Source organism: Labeo rohita, unplaced genomic scaffold (assembly GCF_022985175.1).
Source record: "Labeo rohita strain BAU-BD-2019 unplaced genomic scaffold, IGBB_LRoh.1.0 scaffold_283, whole genome shotgun sequence".
NCBI lineage: Eukaryota > Metazoa > Chordata > Actinopteri > Cypriniformes > Cyprinidae > Labeo > Labeo rohita.
In genome coordinates, this window is record NW_026129133.1 from 42,690 (window position 1) to 66,020 (window position 23,331).

General features: G+C 37.3%; 1 protein-coding gene and 1 long non-coding RNA gene across 2 annotated transcripts; both read left to right on the forward strand.

Annotated features, from left to right (window-relative positions):
- The first annotated feature begins 3,787 nt into the window (after window positions 1–3,787).
- On the forward strand, window positions 3,788–5,870 carry LOC127160049 (interferon-induced transmembrane protein 1-like). Its single transcript, XM_051102726.1, has 2 exons — window positions 3,788–4,064; window positions 4,138–5,870. Exons 1-2 carry the CDS (start codon window positions 3,876–3,878, stop codon window positions 4,390–4,392), a joined length of 444 nt encoding a protein of 147 aa, XP_050958683.1. The 5' UTR covers window positions 3,788–3,875; the 3' UTR covers window positions 4,393–5,870.
- Window positions 5,871–8,735: 2,865 nt separating this feature from the next.
- LOC127160048 (uncharacterized) lies at window positions 8,736–18,299 on the forward strand. Its single transcript, XR_007826634.1, has 5 exons — window positions 8,736–14,232; window positions 14,330–14,398; window positions 14,620–14,725; window positions 14,906–14,990; window positions 17,093–18,299. It is a non-coding gene; the product is annotated as an uncharacterized LOC127160048 (long non-coding RNA).
- Window positions 18,300–23,331: the final 5,032 nt, after the last annotated feature.

Below are 23,331 nucleotides of genomic sequence, written 5' to 3' on the forward strand. Positions count from 1 at the left end.
CTTTTTTTTTTTTTTTAACATTTTAGGAACTAATAATATGAATCATTTAAGTACAAAGGTGTACCTTTTGAAAAGATATTGCCCCAGTGACAGCTTTTAAACCTTTTTTCTTCTTTCTGTTGGGTTACACAAACTGCAATATTTTCACCAACACTGCCAAATCCATTTCAACCTCAAAGGAAACAGAAGGTTGTAGTTGGGAAGTGGTCCAAGTCAAAAAATAAATAAATAAATAAAAAATAAAATAAAATAGTAATTAAAAATGTAACCCTTTCCATTAATAGTAAACAATAAAAACTACATATACATTTACTCCTACCAATTAGAATGGGATTATTTTGATGTATATTGCTAAATCTCTGCTTTACACAGAGGTCATCAACAATCAACTCAGTAATAGCAATACTTCTGGAAAAAAAATAAAATAAAAAAAAAATATATATATATATATATATATATATATATATTATGTTCTGTTTTATTTCAGGCTAATTTTGAGGAATAAATTGTGGCTTCTCCCCATAAAGATTATTTACTATGGATACTTTTCACACTGTGACTTTGTGTTTTTGATTTTTAACTTTATAATGTGTTCACAACAAATTATGATAGTTATACAAATGTGTCATACCAGTTGCATTAAAAAAGGTTTCAGTGCCATTTTGTTCTTAATTAACAGAAGAGAAACCAAAAGGCAATTTTTTTCGCTAAAGCTGATGCTTGTGTGGTTGTGAAGGTACAACTTTGCACAATCTGTACAGAGATACAAGTCTTGTTTGTCTAACGGAAGTTCAGCAGTACTGCTGTGGTGACAGTTGTGTGTGATTTTTAGCACACACAGGATATAAGTTTTCTGCTAGTGTGTGTAACCTCTGAAAAAGATACACAAGAAGAAAAACAACAGTAATTCCCTGGTCATTGGAGAGACCACACTGTGGTTAGGTGCATGTTAGCACAAACATGCATCATTTGGCTTGCTTCATTGTAACATACTTTTTTCTCAATTGCTTATCATTAAAATTCTGTGACAAAAATACTTCACAAATCAGAAAAAAAGTTCACATTAACTTTGTTTTAATTGACAAAAGTAGAACGAGAAAATATTTCCAAAGTTTTCACTGACCAACTCCAAAAACAGTTGGGACAGCCCTTAGGAAAAAGAAGGTTATTCAAGTGTGCTATTAGTATACTTCTTTTAAACTAAAAATAGGAAAGTAAATTTTCAGTCTACTTCTTATGTACTTCTCAGAAATGTGCTTTATATACTTCTCAGAAATATACTTAAAATTATATTTAAGTATACTTGATTTATACTTAGAAAAAGTCTATATATATTTGAGCTATACTTGTGCTCTGAGAATCTGTGATTTCATTTTTATACGTGAGAGATGCTATTACATATCTTCTGTACAAAATATCCAAAACACAAGTGAAGAAGAAACCAAAATAGATGATTCCACACTGCAAAAAATGCAAATACATATTTTCCATTTTACAAAACATTTTGTCTCAAATACTAAAAAATGCTATTTTCTTAAAACTAAAAACCCTTGTCAGACCAACAAAATTACGCAATTGTTGTCCTAACTAGTCAAACACAGTTGTCTGAGCAAAGATTTTCATATTGTTGAAATTTCAAGGCTTTGTAAGTTCCCAGCATGCATTGCAACATGAATAAATTATCCAGTTACTGTTATAGGATTATTGTTTTTCTGTTTGCTGACTTCATTTAAACCTTTTTTGTTGTTGTTTTGTTATTGTTGTTAGTTATTTGTTGTAATGTGACATAAAGATCTAATCTTTTTACTATTTGCTTATTGCCACCGTTCTTGAGGTTTGCGTATCTAGTTTTGAGACCTAGATACTTTCAACCACTTATATCTACTGCCTGGATATCTTAATTTTGTAAAATGCTTTACAAACAAAGGCAATGTTGTCTACATATTAGATAATGTTATTAATGTTTTGTATGTTCAGATATTCATATAACGAAATGTATACAAATTAATACCTAAATAGGGACATAGTAGTATACTTAAAGTATGATATGAAGTTCACTTAAAGAAAACTTACAAGTATACCTGCAGTATAAAACTACTAATCTAGTAGTTCACTGAGACTATACTTCAAAGTGTACTAAAACGCATAAAAAAGTATTTAATTAGTAAACTATCAGTATTCCTATTAGTTCACTTTTAGTATACTTGCAGTACAAACTGAAAACCTAGATGTAAACTAGTTGTGTACTCAAAGTTTACTACTGTTATACTTAAAGTATACTTAAAAGTATACTTTTATATACTAGAAAGTGGGCCAATTTAGTCCCAAGGAGTATTAAAGTAGTACACTGAAAAGTATACTACTAGTATGCTGATATTTGTATACTTACTACATAAAGTGTACTTAAAAATACACTTGAACTTTACTTAAGTATACTTAACAAAATAAACTTGAAGTATACTTCTTTTTGGTAAGGGAGGGGCAAAATAAATGTGTAAAAAGTTATAGAATATCCAAATTTAATGGGTTTCAAGTAGTCCACAATAAGCAGGTGAACTGGTGATAAGTATCTATCATGTTTGGGTATAATGGCTCATGACTTTGTGCTTAATTTCATGAGAATTGTAAACAAATCAAAAAGTTCCTAGTTAGTCTAATGCAGTACATGTAGCAAATGTGTTTTATTATTATTATTATTATTATTATAAATGCAAAGAATAAAAAAGTAGATAGAAAATTAATAGATAGAGTTAGAGGGTCAGATTATTATTATCATTATTTTACAATTCAAAAGAAAACAAGTAGATAGAATAGAAAGTGCAGTCAAATGTTCACACCCACAACTTTCACAACAAAACAGCAGCTAACCACAGAATACTGGCACCATTGCCTTCTGTAGAGCTGCTTCCTGCTGAATTGAAGAACTTTGCAACATTGACAGATACTGAACTAAACTGAAACAACACTGAACTGAGCTTCTTTACAGCTAAAACTGTATTAATTTCATCACTGATGTGTTTTAGAAAACTAATAACTCTTTATTAATGTGAAGCTACTTCAAAACATTGCCTGTACATGTGTATGTGTGTTTTCAGTGCTCCACTGTGCCTGTGACCCTACCTGGACAAGCGGTTTGGAGAATGGATGATAGATGGACATTTCAATGAGAAAACACTGCCACTTACTTTATGAGTCAGTTTTATTCATGACAATGTTTCAATATTAAATGAAAATGTGCAATGGTACAAAAACCCAGGTTGCCTAACTCCCTTTTACCTCAGACGAAAGTGAAGGTGATTTCTTGAATGCCATCAAATAAAAAGAAATTGAAACAAAAACTGTAACTCTGTAAATGCATAGTCTTTGTAAGCTTGACAATATATTGCAATCAAAAGTGTGAGTGTAAGTGAGGAATAACAGAATTAGGCATCAGACCTCCCATTTCCTAATAGGATCAACAAATTAGACATTCTCAGCTGTATTATTCATATTAATAAGAGACAAAATTAGTTTCATAATTTTTCATTGTTAGTTATCTGCTGAAGAAATATTTTGGATGACCTGAGGGTGAGTAAATTAAAAGCACTTTTTTTTTTTTTTTTTTTTTTAATTTAAGATAGAATAGTTATTGGTATCTATGTCAAAAAAGATGTAGTAGTTTCTCAGACGGATAGTTCACCCAAAAATTTAAAAAAGGTTGCATTAACAAAAACTCAGCTACCCTCAGACTCAGACTGTTTCTGAGTGAACTACCCCTTTAGCTCCGCCCAGTGTTCCACTGCAAAACACAAACATGCACCAGTTTGGCTTCTCTATAAAACAGAGCTAAACACTTGAAAATATCACTACGAGCAACTTCTTGGTATTGAATTGACATGGCAATGCAGAGCTATTCAGCGCCTGAGGGTATCCCGATGCAGGACAATAGAGCCTACACTGCCCAGTCAGTAACAGTGTCCATGCCTGACCAAAAAATCAGTGATGATATAATTTTCTCCACATTCAGTCTTCACTTCTGTAACATCTGCTGTCTTGGGTTTGGAGCCTTTTACAACTCAATAAAGGTAAGCAATATAAATATATGCAATTATAAAATTGTTCTGCTGCAAGTTCCTTACATATTTTTTTGTGCGTTAGGCCAGGGACAGCAGATTGCTGGGAGACTTCCCAAAGGCACGGTCTTACGGTGCCAAAGCTCGCTGCCTAAACATTGCTGCCGTCATTTTTGGTTCCATCGTTATGCTTATCTTCCTCATCATCCTTGTCAAGGCATATATTCTAGCCATGTCAGCTTTGGAACAGATTCGTGATAAATTATTTTTATTTTATTTTATTTTATTTTATTTTATTTGTACCTGTGTTGCCTTTGGTTTTCTTAATACCTTTCATTAAAACAAATCTGTTGAAACTTTTCTTTGTTTCTGTCTGTTCCTGTTTTTGTTGCTGTCTCATATATAGTGATAAAAAAATAAAATAAAAAATAACAACCAAACAAAAAAAGGTGATACTTTTTTCAGCATTCTTTGACTAATAAGTTAAAAAGAACAGCATTTATTCAAAATCATTTTGTAACAAAGTTTTTATGATCATTTAAAAAAAACAAAAAAAAAAAACAAACAAACAAAAAACAATTTAACGTAGACTCTAACGTACCATAAAATGGTTCTTTAGCTTGTAACAATAACAGAACCCTTTCTGGTGCTAAATAGAAACATTTTATATGGTTCCATAAAGAACCATGCTTTGAAAATGCTACATAGGACCTTCACTATAGTGGCTGCATCCTAAACAGCTGATTTGCTGCCTCACTTCCTTATTAGGCAATGACTTGGCAGGCAGTGTTTTTGCATGAAGGCACCTCACAAAACTCACTTTGGACTGGCTTTTGAGGTTTATAGATCAACAACAAAATAAAAGTTGTTTGGGTGATAACTAAACAAATATTTAATTATTACAATACTGATTTCTCACGAGAAATAACATCAGAAGTGCAAAAAGTTAGTCAGAAATATACATTTACACACAAACTGACCACCAAATGCAACTTATGCAACCATCTTAATTTTTTTTTTAGCTCAACCATCACGGAACAGATGGCAAAGGTACACACATCCTTCACTCAAGTAGAAGTACAGATACTCATGTTTAAAGATACTCTGGTAAAAGTAGAAAGTACTAACTACACTTTTTTACTTAAGTTAAAGTAAAGAAGTATGGGCTCAGACATGACTACATAAAGTATTCTTTACTACTACTTGTTTTAGTGTCATGCTGGACCTCACATCATATTGACAAAATAACTTACTTTTAAAATTTGTTAGGTAATGAATGTATCAAGGCTAAACAACTACCATGTTGAACCGGGCTGGACTGGGACAAAATTTCAGGCCGGGAAATCTCACACTCATCCAGGCCATCCCATACACCCACAACAAATTCTGAAACCATGGACAACCGAATCACATTTAAATAAATGTTTAAAACCTTAGACTGGGGTTGTGCAAAATATGAAAAAGGCTCTCTCTTGAACTTCCATTTTCCTTTTCAGTTTCTTCATTTTTCATTTTGCATCTCATTTTGTGTGTGTTTGCTTTTTCACTAATTTTTTTGTACCTTTCACTTTTCCCATCAGCCATTCACTGTTATGAGCAGAACTGTCTCCACCTTGTTGCAAAACAACCACCTCTTTATATTCTATTTGCAGTAACAATTTTATTTGTTCAATTTAAAGTATCACATTATGACCAGGTGTTGATGTTTTATCTTAAAATAGCTTAAACTATAGATTATCTTTTCTAAATTGCCTAAATGTCAAAATTAGTACAATAATGATTACATCATGACAATAACTTCACAGAAAAATCCTAATACTGAACGTTATTGCATTATCATATTCATATATATATATATATATATATATATATATATTGTATATTGGCAGATTGATTACAATCGGTTTTAATTTACAACCATAGTTTTACTACACATCTCATGGTTAGACTATGGTTAGTGTAGCAAAACCATAGTTCATTTGTGGGTACCATAGTTTAACTATACTAACCATGGATTTTGGTTTTGAGGGTTGTGTTGTTATCTGCCCTAGCTCCCTCTGAACGTATTACAAAACAATGTTTTATAACATTTGTTTGCTAAATCACTACTGTAACTTTACAGTAGATAATGATGTCCTTTAGCATAGAGTGTTTTGAGTGATGCTAGTAATTTAGTTTTGTTTAGTTTATAGTACTCCTGCTGTAGTTGTGCCTTTGTTTAGTTAGCATTAAACTGCTAGCAACTCTTAGCAGCCTGTTTACAGATGAATCTGATCTGCACTGAAAAGGTCAGTAGTTTTGCCTCTGTGATCCACTTAAAAGCATGTGCGCCGGAACCGGCATTCAGCTTCAAGGCAGAAGCAAGCGCTCGCAGGGATGCCAGGAGTATGGCCCGAAACGCAGCATCTCGATCCCTTAGGGAACCATGGTTACATACGTAACCTGAGATGTTCCCCTTCAGGAACTCGAGCTGCGTCGAAAACACATTGGAGAACGAGATGCCCACGCCCCAAGTCCCTGCCTAGTGTGTGCTAGGGCGAAGGACAGAAGAGCCAGGAGCGGCTCGCAGGTCTAGGTCATAGAACCTGACGAAGGTTAATGGCATGGACCACCCCGCAGCAGTGCAGATGTCCTGTATAGGGACACCCGCCAGGAAGGTCTTGGAGGCAGCGTGCCTCAGGTAGAGTGGGCCTTGACCCCCAGGGGAGAGGGAAGGCCCAAGGATACATAGGCTAAAGAGATGGCATCCACGATCCAGTGGCTGGTGGTCTGCTTAAATGCAGGGAGACCCTTCTTAGGGGGACCAAAACAAACACACAACTGGTCCGCCTTTCTCCACATGGCAGCTCTGTGTATGTACATGTCCAGTGCTTACATACAATTAAGCTTCTGCTTGTCTTGATCCTGAAAGGGAGGAGGACAGAAGGCCTGTAGTACAACAGGCCATGGTGCCAAGGAGGGGACCTTCGGAACATACCCAGGACAAGGGTATAAGAAGGCTTTGGCCATACCGGGCACAAAGTCTAAATAGGAACGGGCCACAGAAAGGGCCTGAAGGTTCCCTACTCTTTTAAGAGAGATCAAAGCAAGAAGGAGGGCCATCTTAATGGTTAGATGGCAACACGGCAAGGCCCCCATCCTTCTTCGGAACTATGAAGTACCCGGCTGTAGAACCCGGACTATCTGACGTGAGGAAGAAACCACCTCAATGGCCTCCTTCCTCAAGGGAGTAGCTACTTCTTGTTCCATTACCAGACCCTGCTCGGGACCCACCAGAGTGGGAACCCAGTCAACAATTTGATCTCACACTGATCTCACCATGTGGTCACAATGTGACGTAACAGTGAGCTAAAAGTGTAACCTCACAGCGTCCTCAATGTGTGCTCACACTATGATCACAATGTGAAGTCAAAGTGCACTTACTGCACGGAGACTAGGTACCCAGCATGCATTGCTGCAGGAAGCTTTTGATTGTCACCATTGTTGAGATTCATACACTGATTCTTGATGTTTCTCTGTTTTTACATGACACAGCAGTTTAAAATGTTTGATTTATGCTTTCAAATTTCTTCATAAATTATTATACTGTATAAACAAAGAGCTATTATAATTGAATGTATATTGAATCTCGGTGATGATTGTGTTGTTATCATTAATAATCCCTTCTTGGTATTCCTTGCCATAACAAATGTGGTTTACAAACACAGTTACACATCAGTTGTACACAGCAAAATCCCCAGTGTTAATTTAACACTCTGAGTGTGGACACATATAAACACTGAAGCAGTGTTGAAGGTAATGATATAATTAGGTGATTAACAAAGTGATGATTGATCATTATTGAAGACACCTGATGTTAACAAGCAGAATCACCAAAGGAGAAAACCAAAATTTTTAAGCAACCATTATAGTGGTCAGTGTTTGCATTAGTTGGGCTCTTGACCCTTAAATCATCAATATTAGGTCCTGTTTGGCTGCAATTACTGAGTTATAACAGCCAGACAAGCAAAGAACAGAAGTCAGTAAGATAGCATTGACTGTGCTTGACTTAATCATCATATAGTGACTTGAGTATTTGACGTAGAATTTCCTTACAGATTACAAAAAAAAAAAAAAACTGTGAACAAAAGATCAATCAGTTTTGCCATAATCAGACAGATGATGAAAAACAGTTCATCTTAATTTAGACACACAGACATGAAGAATCAGTGTGAGAATCACAACAACGGTGACCATCAAAAAGCGTGTTGTAGCCAATCAGAACTCATCCATGACTCCCATCATGCATTGCGGCATGAATAAATTATGAGAGTTCAGAGTTGATGTGTTTATCTGAATATACCGTTTGTCACCATTGTTGAGATTCATGGGCTGGTTCTTGATGTCTATGTGTGCCTAGGTGAAATGCTTCTTTTTTTTTGAACAGGTTGTAAAAAAAAAAAAAAAACTTTCCAAGCTGTAGAGGAAGTGCTGGATTTTCTGTGGATTGTCAAGGCTATTACAATAAGCAAAAAAAAACTAATTTAAGATTATACTCTAGGTGATTTATGTCAAACAAAGAATATGTTAAAACATAATCAGCTAGTGACTTGAGCTTTTGGCTTGTCTGGCTGTTTTAACTCAAATACAGCAGCCAAACAAAATTTAGTATTAAAGATTTAAAGGTCAAGAGCCCAACTAATGCAAACATTGACCACTATAATGGTTGCTTAAAAATTTTGGTTTTCTCCTTTGGTGATTCTGCTTGTTAACATCAGGTGTCTTCAATAATGATCAATCATCACTTTGTTAATCACCTAATTATATCATTACCTTCAACACTGCTTCAGTGTTTATATGTGTCCACACTCAGAGTGTTAAATTAACACTGGGGATTTTGCTGTCTATGTTTGGAGAAGGTTCTTACAACATAAATTTGTTATCTGGGTGTGCACTCATACTGTGAGCTCATCATGTGACACCACTGTGATAGTGTTGAGAAACAGGAAGTAGAATGTCCCCTGGTGACGGATATTTGCAGTGCCTCCTCTCAACCTGCACAACATTTTGAATTCACAATGAGCTCACATATTACTCACACTCTTGAGTATCACACAATGAGAATGATGTGATGTCACTGTGAACATCGCATGATCTCACGTGTTGACTGGGAAAGACCCTGTTGAAAGGCGGTGCTGGAGCACCAAACTGAATGCGATAGCCTCGCTCTACAGTGCACGCACTGTTGTCACCATTAGAATTACCTACTGTAGCCAAAGCACAAGAACTGATTTAACCTCTTTATTTAACCAACCGATATTTAGTGATGTTCACAGTGATGTTCAGTGGTAGTAAAGCTCTTATTTAGGGATGTATTAGTGCTGAAGGTGTGAGGGTTTTGTGCTTTATCAATGCTGTCACCAATCCACAAACTACTGTCTGATGTAATAAAAAAAGAAAAAGAAAAAAAAAAAAAACAACTGAAACTGAAGATGCTACCCTTCCCTTTATTTCCTGCATTTTTTTAGCATAACAATGAATATATTCATTCTCCCAAGGTGAATATCCCTCTGTGGACAGGTATTTCACCCAATCTTAACGCGATTGAGCGGCTGTGGGGATTCTGTAGAGACGGGCTGAGCAAAACTCTCCATTAAAGACCAGGGCATTTAAGGAGGTCGTCCTCCAGGAGTTCAACAGCACAGATGTGAAAATTTCCCGTGAACTTGTATACTTCTGCCAAGATAACTTAGAGCAGTATACTTAAAGTTCTGGAGTACATACTAAGTACTAGAATATTATATATTTGCTGAATTAAATCTAGGGTGTACTCATTACTGCAATCCTTTATTTAAACAAAATTGTTTTTATTTAAAATAAGTTTCTTTCTGGCTACTTTGTATAGGTTTCTATGTAAGTACTGGCACTTCTGATTGGGCTGAGGCTGGAATTTAGCAAGTTCTAAGTAAAAGTATTTGATGGACGTATAATACAGTATGTGTCAGGAGCACTGTGTTCGCTCAGTATCATTATGTATCTCATTTTTGACCGAGATGGCTTTTAGCTGGTTTTGCATCTGAACTCTTCATATATATATATATATATATATATATATTTGTGTATTTTTTCCTTCAAAAGTATTGGAACAGTGAGGCCAATTCCTTCAGCTTTTCTGTAGACTGAAACATTAGAAAAGAAAGACCCTAAAACAACTGCTAGTGACATCAGCAACAACCTCCAGATAGCAGGAGTAAAGATTCAGATTCTGATTCAGTAGCTAGTGCTCTGGTGGGTTCCACCCAGGAGGAGTAGGAGATGCTTGAAGAGGGACAAGAAGTTGAGACTGAGCCCTCTTATTCCTCCTGGAACTCAGATGCTCGGATGGGAGCAGCATGCTCATAGGTGACCCTCTAAAATGAGGGGAGGCAACGCTAAGCTCAACAGCTAATAGGCAATTCATCAGGGAGGCGGCAAGCGGCCAATTATTTTTTGTTGCCACAGAGCTCAAACGGAGGGCTTGTCTCTTGATGAGAGAGAAAAACCACATCTTACCAGCACATAGTGGTTAATGCCATGTCCTAAAGGCAGACCGAAAGGGGATTCAGAAATGGGATCTAGCTTAAAAAGGGAATCGGACATTTCAACAGGGTAGTAGACGGGTCTCATATATAGCAGCTGCCAGGCGAAGACCTTTTGGCAACACTGAATGGTTGCATACACGGTAGTGACGCTCTCAGCCCCCAGCTGAGGCAGGGTTTTCATAGCTCAAACTGGGAGCATTAGGTCTCAGCTTACCCTCATATTAGAGGGGAGCAGTTCCTAGCATGACCATAAGGTAGCGCAAATTAGACAGAGCCAGACAAGGCCCAAAAAAGAGAGCTGTTACCATCACATAGAATCTGCAGAGCTATTGCTCCTCAGAGCCATAGCAGTCAGAAAGGGTTTCCTCAGAAACACCTCTCACTCGTACCTCAGGAAAGATAGTGTTCTCAAGCCCACTCCTCAGAGGGGCGTCGAGGGGTCGTCACCACAGTCAGTCAAGAGCAGAGAGGGGTTGTAGAGGTTCCTTCCCTGAAATAGAGTCGGAGACACAACAACAGACAGGCAGGTCACAGAAAAAGCACTGCAAAGAAAGCCAGTAACCAGATGCACACAACCTTATGCTGGAAGAATAATATGGATCGTACTCACCCAACATGGCTCCTGCGCAATGTACAGTGGAGTCTGAAGGAGGCTTGGGTCAGACATCAGCAGGGTGGTTCTATGAACATAGAACCTGCCCAAAACATCATCGGAGAGACTGCAGCCTAGAGACTGCAGTAGAAGCACAGGAGGCTCCAACCTAACCTAGTTGGGTGGAAAGATGGTGATTTCAGGGATATTAGGGGAGGGGAAGAAAGAGGGAAAATAAAAATATAGAGCATTGAAAACGCCTCGTCTGGATCGCCTCCCTCAGGTCTTGCCTACCTACATTTGACTTGTGCCTTCTCCCAGCCCCACCTGGACGCAGGGGAGGGGCATTTGTCATGACACTAGCCTTCTGCACCCGCCTCCGATCCTCAGGCTGGCATGGGACAGGACCCCTTCGGGCTCAGACCTGGGCCTTCTTGGAGTGAAGGACTTCAAGGCGGCTGAACGTGCCTTCACCTCCATAAACTTCTCGGCCACCGTCTCAACAGAGGTACCGAAAAGTTCAGAAGACGAAACTGGGGCATCGGGGCACCCATCTTTCCAATATTCGCCAGGTTCACCCAGAGATGCCTCTCCGCAACCACCATGACCACCATAGATCTGCCCTCTTAGTAGCACGGAGGGCAAGAACTGTGGTGTGGCGCAGCTCAGTTACCTAATCAGGGGAAAGACCCTTACCTTTATCCAGGTCCTTCAGCAGATCAGCCTGATATGCTTAAAGCACCGCCATGGTGTGCATTAAAGCCACAGCCTGACGCTGCATACGCCCTACCATTCAAACGAGATGTATCCTGAAGGGGTTTGGATGGTAAGGAGGGAGCCTTGAGAGAGGACGTCTCACCGCTAGAGAGATAGAATACTAGCATCTCTTCTATAGGGGCATCCTCTCATACCCATTTTCATGCATCTAGTGTGATGAAACCTATTGATGCAGGAAGAAAACAGGTTTTTCCATGCCTTCTCGATCTCCACATGGAGATTGGAAAAAAAGGAAGTCAATTTTACAGCAAGTCAAGCCTTGGTACGTTCCATATCCTCCAGCAGCTCAGCATACACAGGGCAGGAGGGTTAAGAGGGCTCAGTCTCGACTTCTTTGCCCTCTTCAAGCATGCCCTCTTCAAACTGCCCCCTCGAGGACATCTTGTGCATGCTCTTCACCCAAACAAACAGCACAAAGATCGTGTGTGTCATCTGGTGTTAGAAAACAAGGACACAGATCTGCACACTTCTTATATGTTTTGCTAGTGTTCACCAAAGGAGAGAAAATAGCTCTTACTCGCTTCAAACAAAATAGTCCATTGAAGACGAAGAAGGGGATGTTGTGTTCTACTGCCGTCTTTTTATACTGTGGTCGCGTCGGTAGTGACGTGCCGGAAGTGATGTCCTATGCTGTTGCCGGCCAACACTGTTGTAGTTTTGGATGTAAGCTTTAGACAAGAGTCAGGCTGAAGGCGTTCCCCTAACAAGAGTCTAGAGTAAGGAGAGAGATGGTCATTCTACTGCTGACTACTAGAATGCTGTAACCTCTTTTCTTTTTGTTTGTTACGTTATCAGAGTGTTTTATTTTATGTTTTGTACACGCCCTTTCACATGTGTGTGAGAAGAGTATGTTATAAAGGCTCATGTAACGATTGCTTATATTTTATATTTGCCACCTGCAGACTGTTTTGAGAGCTTATGTTGACTTTTGGATGTTTTTTTCCCGTCATTTTTGGCCTATGGATCACTGAACTGTTAAGGGAGAACTGAGGTGAACTGAACTGCAGTGCGCTGCGTTAGAATATAATGGAAAAGACTGTGTTTTTTTGCACATCATACACCTGTGCAACGAGTGTCAGTGCAGACTGTTCACGTGTGATTTGGGGAACGTGAAGAACGTGGTGGAATTGTTTTTTTCTTCCTTGGTCATGCATGCCAGCTGTGTTTGCTGCAGATGGCTCCCCACGTTTGCCTCCAACTGAGCCCCCGAACACGCCAGTTGACAATGTTAATATGGAACCCGAGGCAGGAAGGATGGATGGCTCTGACTGGGCTTTTGAGGATGGAAGAGTAAACTCTGGTTTTAACCAAAGGGGAAACTTCAGGGGAGGGAGGACATTCAGACGGTCCAATCCTCCCTCCAGAAGGTAATTGTGCCACATTTTCCTGATGCTTCCATAAATGATTAGCCTACCTTGTGTCATATGGAGGATGTTGTTTCCCTGTCCCATTGGAATACCCTTTTCAAGGTTAATCTTTATGGTAAAGCTTTTGACGGTACTCTTGACACTGGTGCTTCCCTATCGGCAGTGCAATCGGTGGTGGTCCAGACTATTTCTGGGGGGGACACATGATTAAAGCCATGGTCTGCACCTCCTATTCAGCTTGCAGATGGCACATCCTGTTGCCCACTGGATGTCACCTGGTTGTCTTTGGGTTTCATGGGTCAGCATTCCTATCACCGTTTTGCTGTTCTTAAAAGTCTTTCCTCTCCTATTGTTCTTGGAATAGACTTCATGTTGAGATCTTCAGTCACACTCCATGTTCCATCCAGGACTGTGGTGCATACCGTATTCTACTCCAGAAAAGGAGTGTTTGGCTGTCATCTGGACCCTTAGTACGGTACACATAGGAAACAGCGAAATACAGCGTTTAATCTTAATTACGAAATGTGTTTTGTAATGTCATATCGTTTAATAACGATATTTATGTGCTGTATGTGGTTAAAGTTTTCTCAAAGACATGTTTATCCACTCGCGATGCGGAACAGACCAGAGTCCTGTGTACTCCTAAACTTTTTCTCAGAGAGATATTTTCTTTCACTCACAACGCAGAGGAGACAAGTTTTATCAAGGAAAGCACCGAAAGTAAGTGTTTTATCTAAGTTGCGATATGTATTTTGTAAGATAATATTACTTTATGATGATATTTATAACGTCATGCTGTTCGCGCCTAAACGAGCCTAAACGTTTCTCACAGATTTGAATTGCAATGCGGTGCTGACGCAGAGGTCGCTAGGGAAACTTAAGGGGTAAGTGTTTTACCTCATTTAATATATGTATTTTATAACATAACATTGATTAATAGTGACATTTCTGTGTTGTGCACTCCTAAACTTTTTTTTTCAGAGATATTTTCTTTCACTCATGATGCAGAGCAGACGGGGGAAGTTGGTTTTATCAAGGAAAACACCTAAAGTAAGTGTTTTACCTCATTAACATTATGTATTATATAGGATAATATTACTTTATGAAGATATTTGTATGCTGTATGCGCCTAAACGAGCCTAAATGTTTCTCATATATTTGAATTGTTATGCAGTGCAGACGCAGAGGTCGCTTTTAAAAGATGTATTTTATGACATCATACTGATTTATAGCTATATTTATCTGTTGTGCACTTCTAAACGTTTTCCCAGAGAGATATTCTTTTACTCGGGAGATGGTGTGCTTTAAGAGTATGAAGTCACCAATACATTAAGTGGGATGAGAAGAGCTTTGTTAGGACACATACCAGAGACAAGGGTAAGCCACAATTGCATATTTTAAGATTGCTGATTGTCATGCTTAAATTTTTTGATTATTAAACAATAATGATAAAAAGTCTGATCTCCTTCTAAAAAATGCATCAAATGTAAGTTTTTGGTATGCTTGCACTGCCATTTATTTATGTGCTGTCCCATTTATGTGCATTCATTTTGGCAGGAGGAGTCCAACCTCAATGCAGAGAGAGATCAGTATGCACTTGGAATTATGACTTTGTTTCTGGTGTTAAAAGACTAATTTTCCAGTAAGACTGACTTTCTTTTTACAATATATATACATACATTTACAGTGAATTAAATGATTTTCCTTAAAGCAGTAGGTCACCCAAAAATGAAAATTGAGTCAACATTTACTTAGCCTTGGTCTTGTGTTGCTCTAACGCCATATGCCTTTCTTTCTTTTTTGGACCACAAAAGGAGATTAAAAAAATGCCCTGAACAAAGTTATCCATATAATGTCAGTATATGTCTTCTGTAGATTATTCAAAATATAATTTTTTTTGTGCTTCTTAAAAGACAGGAGGTCCAAAATGATGACAGAATTTTCAGTTTTGGGTGAACTATTTTGAATTGTATTTTATTGAATTGTCTAGATTTAAACTGACAGTCTGCCTCCCGGACAGTAGGAGGTAAATTATTCCAGAGTTTGGGAGCTAAATAGAAAAAGGATCTGCCACCCGCAGTTGATTTTGATATTCTTGTATTATCGACTCTGGCCTTGAAACTTGTCAGTTTAAATCTAGATTAAAGACCCATCTCTTTAACCTGGCTTATATGTAATACACTTACACATTTCTATAATTCAAATCCATTAAAGGATTGTTAGGCTGCATTATTAGGTCAGTCAAAACTAGGAACACGTCCCTGAACACATGATGTACTTGTTACATTGTAAGAAAGAATGGCATCTACGCTAATATTAGTCTGTTTTGTTGTGTTGACCAGTTACTCCATGAGTGCTAAATTTGAACACCAACTTGATGATTTCATCATCTGTTCTGGTGTTAATATTTTACATTTTAAGAGTTTATTAGTAACACTGTCACGTTGTTAAAAATGTCAACACTTTCAAAAGTGTTAGTTTAACACTTTACCAGTGGTATCCATATATACACTGGATAAGTGTTAATTTTAACTCTAAGGGAGTTAAATTCACCCGTTAAAATTTGTAGTGTGCATTCTATAACCAAACTCACACCCGTAAATTTTCAGCACTCACAACCACATTTTTGGAACACACGTGCTGTGTGAACGGAACAGGACTGGACAACTAGTTGTCTGTCACGTCATACAATGTGAGAGAAATGCTCTGCTGCACAAACACACGTCTAACGTGTGCTGCGTGCTTTAATTTGTGGTTTCGGTAACTTACAATGATGGAGAAATGAGCTGTGTGTCATCTGAAAGTTTTATATCCAGTCTCCACCGAAGCCGCTCCCTCCCGTCAGTTTTGAATGGATTGTTATTGCAGTTTCCATAGACATCCGTGTGTAACTTACAAACTCTAAACGTATTGTTTTACTAGTACTTATGTGTATTTAAATGTCTGACACCTACAATAAATGTTATGTGGTTTAAAACACTGCATAATTGTGATCATATGACAAGCGCAGAGCACGTCTCTCTCTGGCTTTGAGCCAGCCAATGTGTGAAAATGCAGTTTGAATTTGGCAGTTGCGTGACATCACAGAACATTCTAAATCCCAGAGCAGACAGTTCAGGAGGCCATTGTGGAGCAGACAGTTTGAGGAGCCATGGCTGGATGGGTTTCAGACTTCAGAGCAGCCGATTGGCCAGTCCATAAATCAGAAAGTACTGTCAAAGTACTGTCAACAACCAGGAACAAAAAGTAATTTTCACCCAGTAAAAAAAAAAAAAAAATGATGCTTGAACAAAGCCCTCTTTAAAAATATAGAGTGGACTAAAACTGAAATTCATCTATCTGCCCATTTGTCCATCCATCCATATGTCCATCAATTTGTCCATATGTCTATCTGTTCACCTAAACTCCTTCCAATCTCTCCAACACTCCTTTTAATGAAAAGTGTAAGCTGAACTAATCACCTTAAATAGTCCAATAATAATGTCCCACTATTTAACTATTTAAATGACATTGGATATTTACAGCTGAGGCACTTAAGTGCTTTTGTTCTCAGCAGGGTGGAGAAGTTTAATGCAGTCACATTCAGCCGCCCACAGCTACAGTTCCTCAATAGTGACGTTAATTTCCCTTCGTGTCACTCAACATGACTATACACTCCACTCTGTACTCTACAATACAGCTGAAATGTATTCGGACACAAATCTAATAACTTATTCATCAGTCTGATGTGCTGTTTCCTGTCAGCTCTTCTGTCATTTACAGCCCTGCAGTTTGATTATAAAGAAGATTGAATCGCCAAGAATGAGGCTTATTGTGATGGTCCATGGCCTTTCAAGGTGTCTTTAGAGACTGCTGAACACTAAATTTGGTCACACATGACATCCGACTCCTGCAAATCATCAAGTCATGTTCTTCCCAGTGGAGTTGTGCGGCGGCTGCAGTCGGAGTGTGTTCAGTGGACTTCCTGAATTGTTCAGCGGCTGTACAGAGCTCAATTTAATTGCTCCTTGCCTCCAGGAGAAGGTAGAGAGCACACATTTGATCTGAGCGGAAATGAACGCAGCTCTTACGGATTGTTTAACTTGTACGGATGAGTATGGAACGAATTCCTCCACCTTGGGATGAAGCTTATATATCAGTGTGATTCTTCTGCTGGATGCGAGGCAGAATGAAATAGAGTGAAATTTATGGTTGCTCTTAAACACACATCTTTTTTTTGGGTCAAATCCATCTGCCCATCCATCCATTCTCAAAACCACTTGTCCTTCGTATTGGGTCATGGGCTGTGTAAAATCTTATGTAGCATATTGATTTTATTGGATCAGAAAGTTCATACAGACACAAACACTAAAAATAATACAATTGTGAATTGCTTATTTCTTTTTTAATTTCATGGTGAAATATGACCATGTTCTTGCCAGGTTTAGTGGGGATTCATTTGTGCACATTTAGTACCAGGGACACTGCCCATTGCAAGTAATGATTTCTAAGATGCTTTGGAAGAACAGTGCCTGCTTAAAATAAATAATGAGTGAAATCTCACAAACCAAAATTAAATAAGAAATTGATTATATTTGTGAATGATGTCTGCTTGTGTTTCTTTGATGAACCCCTGAGCCAAATCATTAAAGTCGGTCATTGACACAAGCATGTTCAGTGGACCCTTGCTCATCTTCACAGTTTGTTATCCAAGGACCATGATGTGGATGCTGGGAAATGGCAGTAAAGTATTGAATATCATGGTCTGTAGCACAAGGGATTTGTCCTAACAGGTTTAATTAAACTCTGAAATGAATTGGCTGTTTACTCCAGTTCTTGTGAAGGTTAGAAGGACAATTAGACGGAAGCATGCTGGCCTGGTCTATTAAATTATTTTTATTGGACTTAATTAGAATACTAAATAATTCAGGTTCTTATACATAATGGATCCGAGTTTGTTCTGAATGTTCGTTTCTCCAGCAAATTTGTCTGAAATATGAATTGAATTTAAATTAATTCTATGTAGGTCATTGATATGACATACTTCATATATTCTGCACAAGTCATTTTATGCATGTAACTGTATATGATGTTACAAATTGGCATTATAATTATTACTTTTATTTATTTATTTTTTTCATTATTTGAATGAAGACTTCAAAGAATTGTTCAAATCTACGGAACCCCTTAAGGGACATGGTGGTGAAAAAAATCAGAGTGAGTGAAAAAAAAATTCAGGGTGGGAGGAAAAATATTTTTCAGATTTTTTTGCGTTCTCTCGCAAAGTTTTTTGCGTTCTCTCGCAAAACTTTTGCGTTCTCTCGCAAAGTTTTTTGCGTTCTCTCGCAAAACTTTTGCGTTCTCTCGCAAAGTTTTTTGCGTTCCCTCGCAAAACTTTTGCGTTCTCTCGCAAAACCGGTTGGGTTCGGACAAACACTTCCTGTTTACTCAGCTCAGTATGTTCACAACGGAGCGGTTCATATAAGTTTTATACTGAACTTGAACTCAAGTGGCCTATTATAGAAATACAGTCATTTAATTGCTTATAGTTTAAGGCACGATTTGGGAAAATCCTAAAACGCTTAATGTGGATTAATGTACTAAAACAGTGACAGCGGAGGCCCAATTTGGTATTAATAAATGCTATTCATACTAATAAAAATTTTAATATTAATAGCATTACTCTCAATAAAGCAGTCATAAATGCAACTTGCTTTTCTGCGAGTTATTGTTTTTCATGTTTAAAATAGGAGAATGCAATATCCAAACGACTGCAAATGCAACATTTATTTTATATAGCAGTTCAACAAAAAGGGTAATATTAAGTGACATTTTAAATGTAGCCTACATTTTAAACACATGTTTGTTATATTTAACGAAATAATAATAGTTCCAACGAAATCCGCAACAGAACTGGCGTCTCTCCAAGCAACAGCGGTGTTTCGTTTCTGAATTAATCTGCAGCTTTGAACCATTCGGAGAGTCCGTGATTAATCACCCATTCATAACTACAACCATTTGCTTAGTTATTGAATGAATGAATGAATGAATGACGGGACGCCTTGCTCATTAAGACAGTGACATGCCGCCACCTACTGGAACGTTTGAGAACCACTAGTTTAATGGATTACTTCATTAATTGCCTATTTTTAATAAAACATAAAATGTTGGCTTTTTATATCATTGTCTTCTTATATTAAGCTAAGGTACATTGGAGAGCTTTCTGTTCATATTCGGGGCTTACCTGCTTTCTTACATTTAAAATGTATAACAAACTCTATACCGAGTTCGGCCTTTTATACTCTATTATCCCGTTAATTTTTCTTTCTGGGGGATACGCTTAACGTGCAATTTAGCGGGTTACGTTTATATACTGAGCTATTCTGGTATATAAGGTGTGTACTGAACTTGGTCCTACAGTGGTTTACATTTTAGAATGTACCAAAATCGTGCCTTGATGTATTTATATAATAGCCTACTTGAGTCCAAGTTCAGAATCAAACTCTATGAGTCGCTCAATTGCGAACGTGCAATGTAGGAACCACTACAAGCTGTAAAGTAAACAGATAGTGTTTGTCCGAACTCAACTGGTTTTGCGAGGGAACGCAAAAAAGTTTTGCGAGGGAACGCAAAGTTTTGCGAGAGAACGCAAAAGTTTTGCGAGGGAACGCAAAAAAGGTTTGCGAGGGAACGCAAAGTTTTGCGAGAGAACGCAAAAGTTTTGCGAGGGAACGCAAAAAACTTTGCGAGAGAACGCAAAAGTTTTGCGAGGGAACGCAAAAAACTTTGCGAGAGAACGCAAAATTTTGCGAGGGAACGCAAATGTTTTGCGAGAGAACGCAAAAAAATCTGAAAAATATTTTTCCTCCCACCCTGAATTTTTTTTCACTCACTCTGATTTTTTTCACCACCATGTCCCTTAAGGGGCTCCGTACAAATCTGGACATTCATTCATTCCATTTTTTTTTTTTTTTTTTTAAATTGTGATTTATACATCATATGAAAGCTGAATAAATAAGCTTTCCACTGATGTATGGTTTGTTAGGACAATATTTGGCCAAGATACAACAATTTGAATATCTGAAATGTGAGGGTGCAAAAAATCAAAATATTGAGAAAATCACCTTTAAAGTTGTTCAAATGAAGATCTTGTTAATGCATATTACTAATTAAAAATTAAGTTTTGATATATTTATGGTAGTAAATTTACGAAATATCTTCATGGAACATGATCTTAATATCCTAATGTTTTTTGTCGTAAAATAAAAATCTATAATTTTGACCCATACAATGTATTTATAGCTATTGCTACAAATATTCCTGTGCTACTTAAGACTGGTTTTGTGGTCCAGGGTCATATATATGCTTGCATCCATTAAACAACAGTTCATGTCAGTCTCCAAAAAGATTGACAAACTTGACAAAATCAATTATTCTGAAGTCACCCGACAGCTTTGTGTGAGTAAATTCAAGATAATATTTTATATAATATGACTTCAACTGGCAAAGAAGATTGACACCCCCTGTGGAACCTATTTAAAATCACAAGCCAACATACTGTATTTTCAACATGCAAAGTCATACATGTTATTAGAAGCACATGTCAACAATATCTTCATGAAGCTATTTACGAATGCTGGTTTAATGGATATTGCTCTTGTGAATTACTGGCAAGACTTAACAAGAAATTTCCCAGCAGCATTAGCCTCGGCGTACGATAGACAGCTCCAGCTTGGTCTGGCAGGCCGAGATGACTGCAGTATGGAAGATAAAGGTTTATTGGAAGACATGAGGTTTCACATGGAATCATTGACTATTTGAAGTCAGAGCTCAGAGCTACAGATCTTCTCTGCCTTGAGCTCCTCACACTCTCATTTATTTATGTATCCATCCATTTTACCCCTGCGGAGATCCAAGAGCCCTATGTCACCTACAGAGTGCTGAAATAAACAACCTGCTTCTGGCGTCACAGACAGATACATAAAAACAGCAATAAAAACGGCAAGGGGCAAAGAAGGAGGCAGGCGGCCGCTACCTCCCAAATCTCTCACGATTCAATAGTTATGAAAACTGACAAAACCATTTGTGTTTTAAAAAGAAGGCAAAACCTAATCTATTTTCTAACATGCCCAAGTAATTATTCAAGACTTTTCTTCCTTTTTTTCCTTTCGCAAAGCTATGGTGTCTTTCTTGTAATATGAATACGTCTCCCTTGGGTAGCTGCATAATTGGACCTAATGAAACATTCATATGGAAAACGTCATGTAGTATTTTAGAAATGGCTATTCAGAACTTAAATTCCAGAAAAAAAGACTTTTTTTTTTTTTTTAATATGAAGGTTTGATGAGGAAAGCAGCTCTCATGTGTATCATTCTGTTCTCAGCACACTGTAAAAAAAAAAAAAAAAAGTTGTTTAAATAAATGTCTAAAATAATTTGTTACCCCACTGACCTAATTTTTTTGTTTAGTCAACTTGAAATTGTAAGTTACTTAATGTTAATTTAAGTGACAACTAGAATATTTTAGTTGACTAAACTAAACATTTTAAGGCAGCAGGGTAACAAATTATTTTAAGTTGAAACAACTTTCTTTTCTTTTTTTACAGTGCAGGTTTCTCAGGGGATGCATTATCACTATCAGATATCCCAGAATGCCTCGTGTTTTGCATGCTAAAGGAGTAAGCAATGAATTATAAATGTATATGAGTCAAAAGCTTTGAGGAAATTTACAATCATGCTAAGGTTGTGAACTCAATTCCCAGGGAAACCAAGTACTGACAAAATGAAATGTACACCTTGAATGTAATGTAAATTACTATGGATAAAAGCATCTTCAAAATGCATAAATGTAATTTGATATTAATTTATGGGGTTGGACGGTATGACCAAAGTCCTGTTATAGTATGTGTAAACATATATCACAATTGCAATGTGTTATCGATTTTTATAAAGGACTCTAAATAGTTCCAGCTCTAAATTATGACTGGATGAAAAACATTCAAATACATTAAATTGCTAATCATGCTACATGCATGCTTTTTGCTTTGCAACCTTAAATTGCACATTAAAGCTGCATTCTGTAACTTTCTGTATCCAAAATCAATTATTGAGCAAGTACATAAACAATCAGTGTTCAAAAAGATACTGTATACATAAAGAAGGAGTCCCGGCTATTGCTATATCACGTGTGTGGGTGCTGCAGCTGGTGGAACATTTGAAGCTTCTTCTTACTGCAGCTGAAATAATTAAACGTATTGAGAATAAAGTTATTTTGAGAGTAGAATGTTAAATGGTGCATGATAGCAATGAAACACATGCACGTGACTGAAATTAGATTATATTCCAGTTTTAAATGCACATCTGATTACACATATGTGGGAATATGCTTACAAAAGATTTGTATTTAAAATAGAACCAGTTCTATGAAACATTAAATTGCTTTTTGAGGTTAAAAAAAAAAAAAAAAAGATGCAGATGCATAGTCCAAAGATCATTCTGCAAATAACTGCAATTGCAGGTTTCAAACAAAGATGGCGACAAAGAGGCAAAACTTACAGACTGTAGCTTTAAGCTACTACTGCCATTTTATGAAATGAATTCAATTTTGCATAGTTTTGACATTGTTTTCATGACAAGCATAATTGAGTGCACCCAGTGTAGTCTAATTCACAAATAAATGACTCTTTTGGATCAATACTTTCTTTGTGAATCAGAAACATGAAATGCAACCAGTGTAACCAGCTGGTTATTTTAGTAAATTGTTCAATAGTCTTGGAGTAGTTCACTTCCAAAACAAAAATGTACAGATAATTTACTCACCCCCTTGTCATCCAGGATGTTCATGTTTTTTGAGTTAAGAAATCATGTTTTTTGAGTTAAACATTTCAGGATTTCTCTCTATATAATAAACTTCTATGATGCCCCAAGTTTGAACTTCCAAAATGCAGTTTAAATGCAGCTTCAAATGATTTCAACTGAGGAAGAATGGTCTTATCTAGAGAAACA

Coding starts and splice junctions, on each gene's coding strand:
- LOC127160049 (XM_051102726.1), top strand. CDS start 3,876: ATGGCAATGCAGAGCTATTCAGCGCCTGAGGGTATCCCGATGCAGGAC. Junction 4,065..4,137: donor CCTTTTACAACTCAATAAAG/GTAAGCAATATA, acceptor TTTGTGCGTTAG/GCCAGGGACAGCAGATTGCT.